Source organism: Mobula hypostoma, chromosome 2, assembly GCF_963921235.1.
Source record: "Mobula hypostoma chromosome 2, sMobHyp1.1, whole genome shotgun sequence".
Lineage (NCBI taxonomy): Eukaryota > Metazoa > Chordata > Chondrichthyes > Myliobatiformes > Myliobatidae > Mobula > Mobula hypostoma.
In genome coordinates this window covers 29,415,543-29,426,012 of record NC_086098.1, presented here as the reverse complement: position 1 = coordinate 29,426,012, position 10,470 = coordinate 29,415,543, and the positions used below count along the sequence as shown (strand labels likewise).

Genomic DNA, 10,470 nt, shown 5'->3' with positions numbered 1-10,470 from the left:
GTTTGAACTTTGCCAGGATGTCGATCAGACATGGAGTTTGGAGCTCCGTTCTAGACATGAAGTGAGAGCGAGCGGGGAAATACTCTAATGGGTAGAGTGGCACCTTGTAAAAAAGAGGTCAATCTTTCCAACCTCAGGTTTTTCTGGCAGGAGTTCTTTTAGTCATCGATACAGCTAACTTCAACTGCTTCATTGATGACAATTATAAGGCTAGGGGTAAGAATGCTTTGAACTGACATTAATATTCAATTCCAGTTGCAACATCCAGCTATTGATGCAGCTCAACAGAGACGAAATTCAGTCATGAGCTGAGGAGTGATATTTGACACTTGTGCCAGGTAATGACCATAAAGTCCAGCAAGGTTAACTGCCTATCCTTGACATTCAAAGGCATACCCATTGATGAAGCCTCATTCTGAAAGCCTCCACTGATGAGAAGCCCAACTTCACCAGCCACACAAATACCATGGCTGCTAAAGTAGGTCAGAGGTTGGGTATATGGTGGTGTATAGCTTGCCTCTTAACACCATAAAACCATCCCAGCATCTGCAGAGCACCAATCAGGAATGTAAATTTGACTGTTCTCTGCTTGTCTGGATGAGTACAGTAGGCAGGATGAAAGGAACTCAATAGAATTGTATTCCATTAGGTATCTAAAACAAGCGTTCCTTCCATCAAGCTGTAGTGTGTACAGTCTACCAAATACCCTGTAATTATTTGTCCTGGCTACTCTCAGAGCCTCCCAGCACCCCAAAACTCCACCTGCAAGGAGAACAATGAGCAACAAATGTGTGCAACGCCACCAGTTACACACGCTGGAACTGAGTTCTCAAGAGTATAAATGTCTTTATTGAAAAGAATTATCTTGCAAGGTGATAGTGCAAATTCATTCTCAGCATAAAAAGCATTTAAATATGAAAATATCCAATGCATTTTAAGTTTTCACAAATGAATTACATTCCTGTAGTAAGAACAGCACACAAGGTGAGTGACAGAAGTATAGGAAGTGGATGATAGCATTGACACGTTGTCCGACAGGGCAACAGTTGCTCCATTTTTGGCTCCCAAGGCTTTATTGCTGGTGGTAATATTGGTATGCCATTTACCTGTTAAAAGAGGAAATTTTTTCAGATCTATTATGCTCATCTTAATAGGAATATATGGAGCACAAAGAAGGTGTAATTGTTACTGAAAGATCCACATGGAAGTTGCAACAATACTTTAGATCAATGCTATTCATTACTAGTTTGTAAATTATGATGACAAGATTAAAGTGGATTCAATTACAGGTTGTGACAGGGTTCTCTTTCTGAAAACTATTCATAACCGAACTGATTGCAGGCCAGAAATGAACAAAAACAATACTTGGGAGAGGATCACAGAAATGACTGTGATGAGATGGCAAGCAGATGTGGGAAGATTGGCTGCCAGTCAGCTTCACTGACTCAGTGAGAGATCGAGTCTGCTCAATGCTCCCAGCTCTGCTCAGACAGGACCAACCCCGATTATTGTGTCTCAGGGGCACATATGGCAAGGGAAGGCACGCAGAGATGCCCTGTTTACATCTGGCAGAAGATTGCTGCAGCTGGCAAATCCATCCCCATCTGTGCAATATTCATTTGTATGTGTGGAGTGTCTATAACTTGGGTGTTTGTAATCTGGGGAGGACCTGTAATCACCTTCCAGGTCCTTGCACCAAGGGCAGGAAGTGCTTAAGACAGGCAAACAAACAACTTGTATGATCATTTCCAGGCAAATTGTTTTTGGTTAAAGATAGTAATCTTCACTCATACTCTTATTTCGTCACAGAGATTCTACTGCTCTCACATCTACACAAAACGTTGTTGCAGGGAAGTAGCATCCATTGTCAGGGGCCCCCACCTGGCAGGACATGCTCGCTTCTCACTGCTGCCATCATGAAGGTGGTACAGGAGCCTCAGGACTCACACCACCAGGGTCAGGAACAGTTATTGCCCTTCAACTATTAGGCTCTTGAATCAAAGGGGATAACTTCACTCAGCTCCCTTTCAAAAACTCATCTCGTGTTCTGAATATTTATTGCTTATTTATTTATTTATTATAGTTTCTTTCTTTTAGTATTTGCACAGTTTGTGGCTTTTGCACTCCGGTTGAACAACCAAGTTAGTGCTTTCTTTCATTGTTTTGAGGACTAGAATATAAAAGCAAGGATGTAATGTTGAGACTTTATAAAGGCCTCATTTGGAAAATTGTGAGAAGGTTTGGGCCCCTTATCTTAGAAAGGATGTGCTGAAATTGGAGAGGGTTCAAAGGAGGTTCATGGAAATGATTCCAGGATTAAATGGCCTGTCTTATGAAGAGCATTTGATGGTTCTGGGCCTGTATTCACTGGAATTCAGAAGACTGAGGGGTAACCCAACTGAAACCTATTGAATGGTGAAAGGCCTTGATAAAATGGATGTAGAGAGCATGTTTCCTATGGTGGGGAAGTCAGAGGACTCAAAACAGAGTGGTGTCATTTTAGAACAGAGATAAGGAGGAGCTTCTTTAGCTAGAGAATAGTCAATCTGTGGAATTCGTTGCCACAGGTAGCTGTGGAAGCCAAATCTTTATGTATATTTAAGGCAGAGGTTGATAGATCCTTGATTGGTCAGGGCATATAGGGGGAAGGCAGGAGACTGGGGCTGAGAGGAGAAATGGATCAGCCATGTTGAAATGATGGAGCAGACTCAATGGGCCAATTAGCCTAATTCTACTCCTGTATCTTATGGTTGTGGTTCTGTTATGGTTATTATTCTATTATGGATTTATTGAGTATGCCCACAGGAAAATGAATCTGAGTGTTGTATATGGTGACTGTGGTGATATCATGTGCGTTGCTGTGCCAGTACATGATCGGACAGAGCACTAAGCATGCGCAGGATTGCCAGAATATTCCAGCATGTGGCTGGGTTAAGACGTGTTTGTTTATTACCGTAAATAAAAGTTCTCCAATTCTTCCAGAATACGATTCTTTACTGTTAACCCACGGTACGTTTAAACAGAAGTAACATGACAGTGACGTATATGTACTTTGATAATAATTTTACTTTGAACTTTAGTAGAATACTCTATGCCCACTCCAGTTACAGTTTTTTTTCCAATTTAGAATAAATGGATAAATGGGACTAAAAGTGATCAGCTTCAAAGCCTATTAATAAACAAACTGATTTGTTAGGTTTGATTTGAATGTGACCTGGCAGTCTGTGTAAGACGAGCATTCACTTTGTATTCTTTGTTGCAATCAAACACAAAGTAAACAGGCTTAATGATTCTGCATTCTGCCTAAACTGCAAACTCTACAGAGGACATGTAAAAAACTTGTATGTTCTTCTTGTTCATATTGCTTAAATTTGCATTTTCATACACGGGAGTGGAGGATCAACCAGATTTTAATGGAAGCATATTTTTGCTTGACAGTTGTATCCTTACAGTGCTACATTATTGGTGATAATTTGATTCTGAATGTGGGATTCCAGAATACAGAAACAGCATTTTATGAGCAAATCAGGATAGTATCTGCTCTTGAACAAAACCAGGTACGTTGACAGTGGAGAACTGCTGTCATCAGAACAGACTGACCACTTCACCCCAACCTGCTGAATCTCCCTGTCTAATTACATGTTTTGCATATTTGCTCTATGAGCTAAATCAATTTCTGCTGACTACTACAGTGTCATCCCATATCCGGCAAATCTGCTGGGAGTTTATGGCTACTGTAAATTAGTTTATTGAAAACAATTGGCAAAAGAATCAAACGGGTCAATAAGGAAGTGAGAGAAGTTGTTGCAAGAGAATGGGGAAAACAAGAATTGAAAGAATTGATGATAGGATTGCTTTACAAAAACCGTAAGTACATCTTGTATTGCAATAAATAAGAGACGTTCCCATTGAAATGTATTAAATTCTTTTGGGACTTGATATGGTAAATAGAAATTTGATTTGTTTCCTTGGCTGGGGTATGAAACCAGAAGTCTACTACAGAGTTTGGCCAGACATCTGAGGTGAGCAAAAATGTCTCCATCCAGAGGTTGGTGGGAAAATCTTTATAAGTCATTATCCAAGAAGGTTAAGTCACCAGGAATACTCAAGACAGTCTGCTGTATTTTTTCAATGTATTAAGGAAATAAAGTGGCATAGAGTTAGTGCAGAAAAATGATGCTAATGTAAAAGATCAGTCTGATCTTGTGGAATGGTGGAGTAGGGACGGGAGCTGAATAGTCAACACATAGGATTAGGATTTAGTCATTCAGCCTTCCAGCCTCTATTCCGGAATTTTTGCCCTTTCAGTTGACCTGCCCACTCATTTTATTATTTACTCCTGCTTCTGTGCCTTAAGATTTTATAGGTTTAAATCTATATTTGTCTCTCATTCTTTTCCAGTCCTATGGAAATTAGCCTGATCTGGATCCCTGCTTATCCCCAAACTTAAATTCATGCAGGTAAAAGCTGCAATAGTTGTAGGTTCTGTAATTCCCAACTGCCTCTGCCTCCTTCATGTACTTGCCTCTTTAGCCAAGGTGGTTATTTTCTGCAAGTCTCACTTCCATATCTAATGTATTAAGGCAGGTTAACAAATATTCACTTTTAAAACCATAAATTTGTAATACAAATTAGACTATCAATTACCTACTGCAATTGGCCAGAAAACACTGAAGCATTCATCACAATTTTGCCAAGTTACTGCAATAAACATTAAAGGAAAGACTTTCAAAATGCTAAACCACAGACAGATGTTTTGTAAGTGAAGCAAGAACCTCTTAAACTGTTCTGCACTATGATTCTGTGAGCTGCCCACAGAACGTTGCTGGCTATTGTCTTCATTTGTTCCCTTGAACATTGCTGGCTATTATATTTATTTTTTCCCTTCCCTCTATATTTCCCTCTTGAATGGCTGCAAGAAAATGAATGCCAAGGTGGTATATGGTAACATATATGCACTTTGATATTAAAATTTCTTTGAATGTATAAATCTCTTTTGACTTGTGTGTTAACAACTTACAGATTATGGCCCTTCCTGTGCTTAAACAGATACTTCAAACATGGTAAGTTTTCTACCTCCATTAATGAATTCCAAGTTCTCAACACTTTGGTGAAATATTTTTCTCTCAATGCTCCTCTATTCCCTCCATTAATTAACTTTAAATCTATGCCACCTGATTACTGGCCCCTCTGCTCAGTGAAATAAGATTTTACTCTTTCTAGGCTTCTAAAATTGTTAAACTTAATTAATTCTTTCTCATCCCTGTCATTCTTTTATTCTTGGCAATGTCCTCATACATCTCCTTTATGCCTTCTCTGCTGTCATCATATCTTTCCTGTGGACTGATAGCGAGAACTCAATTCAGTACTTGAGCATGCAAGTACAGCAGGCAGTGAAGAAAGCTAATGGCATGCTGGCATTCATAACAAGGGGAATTGAGTATAAGAGCAAAGAGGTCCTTCTGCAGCTGTACAGGGCCCTGGTGAGACCACACCTGGAGTACTGTGTGCAGTTTTGGTCTCCAAATTTGAGGAAGGACATTCTTGCTATTGAGGGAGTGCAGCGTAGGTTCACAAGGTTAATTCCCGGGATGGTGGGACTGTCATATGTCGAAAGATTGGAGCGACTGGGCTTGTATACTCTGGAATTTAGAAGGCTGAGAGGGAATCTTACTGAAACATATAAGATTATTAAGGGATTAGACACGCTGGAGGCAGGAAGCATGTTCCCGCTGATGGGTGAGTCCAGAACCAGAGGCCACAGTTTAAGAATAAGGGGTAGGCCATTTAGAACGGAGTTGAGGAAAAACTTTTTCACCCAGAGAGTGGTGGATGTATGGAATGCTCTGCCCCAGAAGGCTGTGGAGGCCAAGTCTCGGGATGCTTTCAAAAAAGAGATGGATAGAGTTCTCAAAGATAGCGGAATCAACGGTTATGGGGATAAGGCAGGAACTGGATACTGATTGTGGATGATCAGCCATGATCACAGTGAATGGCGGTGCTGGCTCGAAGGGCAGAATGGCCTACTCCCGCACCTATTGTCTATTGCAGCCTAATCCTTAATACAGTTCTAGTATAAACTTACAGCTTCTAAACTCATTGCTTCAGAAAGCATCTCATGTATGCCTTCTTAATTACCCGATCTACTGCCTGAAATTTAAAAAATAAACTGCAGATGCTCCAAAGAAACACAAGAAACAATTCTCAGAATTGAGAATGAAAGAAAACAAGTTGATATTGGACTGCTGAGGTATGGTAGCAGGAGGAATGGAAATGACATAGTAGGGCAAGCATTACCTTGGATATAACGCCTTCTGTTCAATAGAATAATAAGACAGTTAGGAAGGAAGAACGTAGTCCTTTGATATCTCCACATTAGCACAATCTGCAGCTTGCACTTATATTCCCATCTGTATTTAACTCATTTTTCGTAGCTTTTAGGATCAGAGATGGATGTCCAGGACCATTCTAATACAGACATATTGATATAGATAATATTGATCTACTGCCTACTGCCTTCAAAGAGTTGTGGACAAACACACTTCAAAATCCTCCTATTCCTTCATACTTAAAATAATACCATTTATCGTATATTCTTCTTCCCTGTTTCCCCTCCCCAGATGCTTTAACCCATATTTCTTTGGAGAGATTAGGCATGCCAATTCATCTACTTTTAAAAATGTTTGACTCCTTAATATTTCCTCTCCCTTTAAGTTTATCATTTCAAATACTTTTACTTCACTATGGAACAGATTAAGTTTTACTTTAATTTCATCTGTCAGTTTATTTTGCAGTTAATGTACTTTTAAGATCTCATCTCTGCATCAGTTATACTTCAAACTTTCAGCTCTATTGTCATAAGCTTCTGTGTTCATCTGGCTCATATGTCTCACATACATGGAGTCTCAAAAGAGAGCTTCCATTTTGACACTGATCAACCTGCTCCTGTCCATCTTTACTCAAGTACTGTATAACCTCAGTTAAAGTGATAGTCAAACGTCAGTAATTGCATACTCACCTGCCATTCCCTTTGATCGTGTTTAGCACACCGAACGTTCATCTCAATTCTATTCACAAGGTTGTTAAACTCCCTTCCTTTCTTTCCAGACCATCTAAATTTATTCATGGCTTCAGTGAAGGAAAGATCTTTGTACTTCTTAGGGCTTTTTATGATAAATGGCCAAGTCCTTGATACAAGAAAAGGTGTACATAACCATAAAGGGCAGTGTTTCCTTTGTTTCTCTATTCACTTACAACATCATTCATTTGGATACATGGTTACTGCAGAGCATGCTCATGTTATAGCATGGCAATCAATTTTATTAATTTTAATATAAAACTACTTTCAAAACATCTTCTATGAAATGATACAAATTGCCCAGTGAAAGACGATTGCAAACACCACAGCTAGACACTTGTGTTGAGTATCTTCATCAATAGAGTTTTAGGAGGAATAATACACTTTCAGCAGCAAGTGAACTAACTAAGGTTGTCAGTGGTGTGGTGAGTTAGGATGTGGGAAAAAGGGGAAGTGTTATCATTGCCGCTGTCATTGCTCACATAATATTACAAACTTTGTTGTTGTTTCAACTAAAATCCAACTGGACAATTGTTTCAGTTTATTTTCTGTAAGTTTTACCATCCCTAATTTACTTTAAGATCAAATACACAGAATATCCTTACAAAGTATAAACTAAGTAATGCATCTCTTTATAAAAGAATTATTGATACTGTTGCATTTATTTCCCATATATCCATTCAGTATATAAGTTCTCTTCAGTTTTTAAATAGGTGATCATGAACTTCTCCTTCAAGCTAAAAATCACTAACATTAATATGTCTCTTTTTCAACTTTTGCAACAACTATCAGGCACCAATGTACACTAATCCCCTTTTTAAAATTGTCTTTGCATTCCCATTAACTCTTCTCAGCTTCTAGCACTCACCTACTGTACATGTTAGGGGAAATTTATAGTGGTCAGTTTGTCTACCAACCTGCACATCTTTTAGACATGGGAAGCAATCACACAGGGGCGACATGCAAACTCTAGGTACATGGTACTTGAGGTGAGGTTCAATGTGATTTCCAATGGAACTTCTGCATCTAATGGAAAAAGCTTTCTGAAGTTCCAAGTTAAATTGTTCTTGAATTAGTCGAGGAAGTTTATCAGGCAGTATCTTTACCTTCTAACTCTATTGTCTGTTTTTATTTTAGCTTTTACTGTGTGTACATTTCTTCAGATTATTCCTCAAAATATTGTTTTTTATTTTAAATTAATAATATTATTTCTATGCTGTTTGTTATCAAACATATTTAATCAGTAGAAAACAATTTGCCACAATTAGCTATTAATATTGAGATACATACTTATGCACTATAGAGTAATATAAATATATTTACATGACTGGTTGATAAATTTCTTTCACGCCAATAAACTTCAACTGTGGAGCTATTTCTGGAAGGCTTTCACATCTGGAAAGATCTATTTTTGGGTAGTAGAGCAAGTAAGACAAACACATTTCATCCCTTGTACTTAGGCCACCCTGTAAAAGAACAAGAACACTTAATTGCTTCTTCACCATATTTTAGAATGCATATGATAGATAATCTCATATTGGAATTTCTAAATTCCATTAATTAGCCAATACTGCGGTAGAAACAAGATACAACTTGCATTACTCTACATTTCACATAAGCAATATGTAACATCATGATTTTAATCAACGGTACAATATTGCTGTTGTAGAAATAATTACCTTATTAATTAAGTGGTTAAATACAATAATAGAGTAGGTATTGAATTCAGCGCCATTAATTGAAATGCTTATTTAAAAAGTACACAGGCAATCTCAAAAAGCATGGACAAGATGGGAAAACTCAAGTCTGTGGTCTCCTATCTAAAACACATGTAAGGATGTCAGATGAAGTGATTTGCAAGCTGCTCTGGATGTTTTGAAGTCCAATGCTGACAACTAACTTCACTTGTAGTGGAATCTTTTGCTTGTGGACTTCTCAAAGAATCCTCTGAGACAGTGCAGGCTTCTGAGTATGGAGCTTAATTAAAATCTTAATCAAGCTTAATTAAAATCTTAATCAAGATTAATTAAAATCTTAATCAAGATTAATTAAAATCTTAATCAAGCTTAATTAAAATCATAGATCAATAGCACAGAACAGTACAGGCCCTTCAGACAATGACGTGCCGACTGTTTATTCTAATCCAAAATCAAACAAACCCTTCCCTTCCACCTAGCCCTCCATTTTTCTTTCATCCATATCCCTAGTCTGAGTCTCTTAAGTATCCTTGATGTATCTGCCTCTACCACCATCCCCGATAGTGCTTTCCATGCACTCACTACACTCTCTGTGTATAAATCCTACCTCTGACATCCCCCTGATACTTTTCTCCGACCACCTTAACCTCAACCCTCTTGTTGAAGCTAAATCAAAGGTGATGACGAATAAACATACAGGAGGGAGACTGAAGATCTAGCTGAGTAGGGTCATAACAACAACCTCTTACTCAAAGTCAACAAGACTAAGAAACTGATTATTGACTTCAAGGGGAGGAAACCAGAGGTCCACGAGCCAGTCCTCACTGGGAGATCAGAGGCGGAGAAAGGCAGCAACTTTAAATTCCCCGGTGTTATCATTTCAGGGGAATTGACTGTGCCCAGCACGCAAGTGCAATTACGAGAAAAAAACATGACAGGACCTCTAATTCCATAGAAGTTTTTGAAGATTCCGGATGACATCTAAAACTTTCACAAATTTCTGTAGATGCGTGATGAAGAGTGGTGCATCACAGCCTGGTATGGAAACACCAATGTCCCTGAATGAAAAATCCTACAGAAAGTAGTGGATACGGCCCTGCCCGTCACAGGTAAGGCCCTCCCCACCAAAGAGCACATCTACATGGAACGTTGTCGCAGGAAAGCAACATCCATCATCACGGACCCCCACCAATGAGGTCATGCCCTTTTCTCACTTATGCCATCAGAAAGAAGGTGCAGGAGCCTCAAGATTCACACCACTGATTTTCCACCATGTAGGTGCAGTCTTTCATTGATTCTATTATGATTATTGGATCTATTGAGTATGCCCCTAAGCAAATGTATTTCAGGGTTGTTTATGGTGGCATATACGTAGTTTGATAATAAATTAACTTTGAACTTTGTATTAGTCATTGGAACATTGGGGAGAAGGTCCTGACTATCTACTAGCTCTGCCTCTTGTCATCTTGTACAACTCTGTCAAGTCACTTCTCATCCTCCTTCACTCCAAAGAAAACAGTCGTAGCTCACTCAACCTTTTCAACCTTTTGAGGCATTGATCATATGAAGAGTCAGAGGCATTTTCCCAGGGCTGAAATGGCTAGCAGAAGAGGGCACTGTTTTAAAGTGCTTGGAAGTTGGTACAGAGGAGATGTCAGGGGTAAGCATTTTATGCAGAGAGTGGTGAGTGTGTGG

At 38.9% G+C, this 10,470-nt stretch overlaps 1 protein-coding gene across 2 annotated transcripts in view; it reads right to left on the bottom strand.

Annotated features, from left to right (window-relative positions):
• Positions 1 to 836: 836 nt before the first annotated feature.
• Positions 837 to 10,470, bottom strand: part of moxd1 (monooxygenase, DBH-like 1) — a 106,073-nt gene continuing 96,439 nt past the window's right edge. For both annotated transcript variants that reach the window (XM_063070721.1, XM_063070730.1), the window contains exons 10-12: positions 8,402 to 8,544; positions 7,019 to 7,187; positions 837 to 1,106 (exon numbers count right to left, since the gene is read on the bottom strand). In XM_063070721.1, the coding sequence (XP_062926791.1) occupies positions 954 to 1,106; positions 7,019 to 7,187; positions 8,402 to 8,544 (465 nt within the window). In that variant the 3' untranslated portion in view covers positions 837 to 953. The remainder of the gene's footprint in view (positions 1,107 to 7,018; positions 7,188 to 8,401; positions 8,545 to 10,470) is intronic.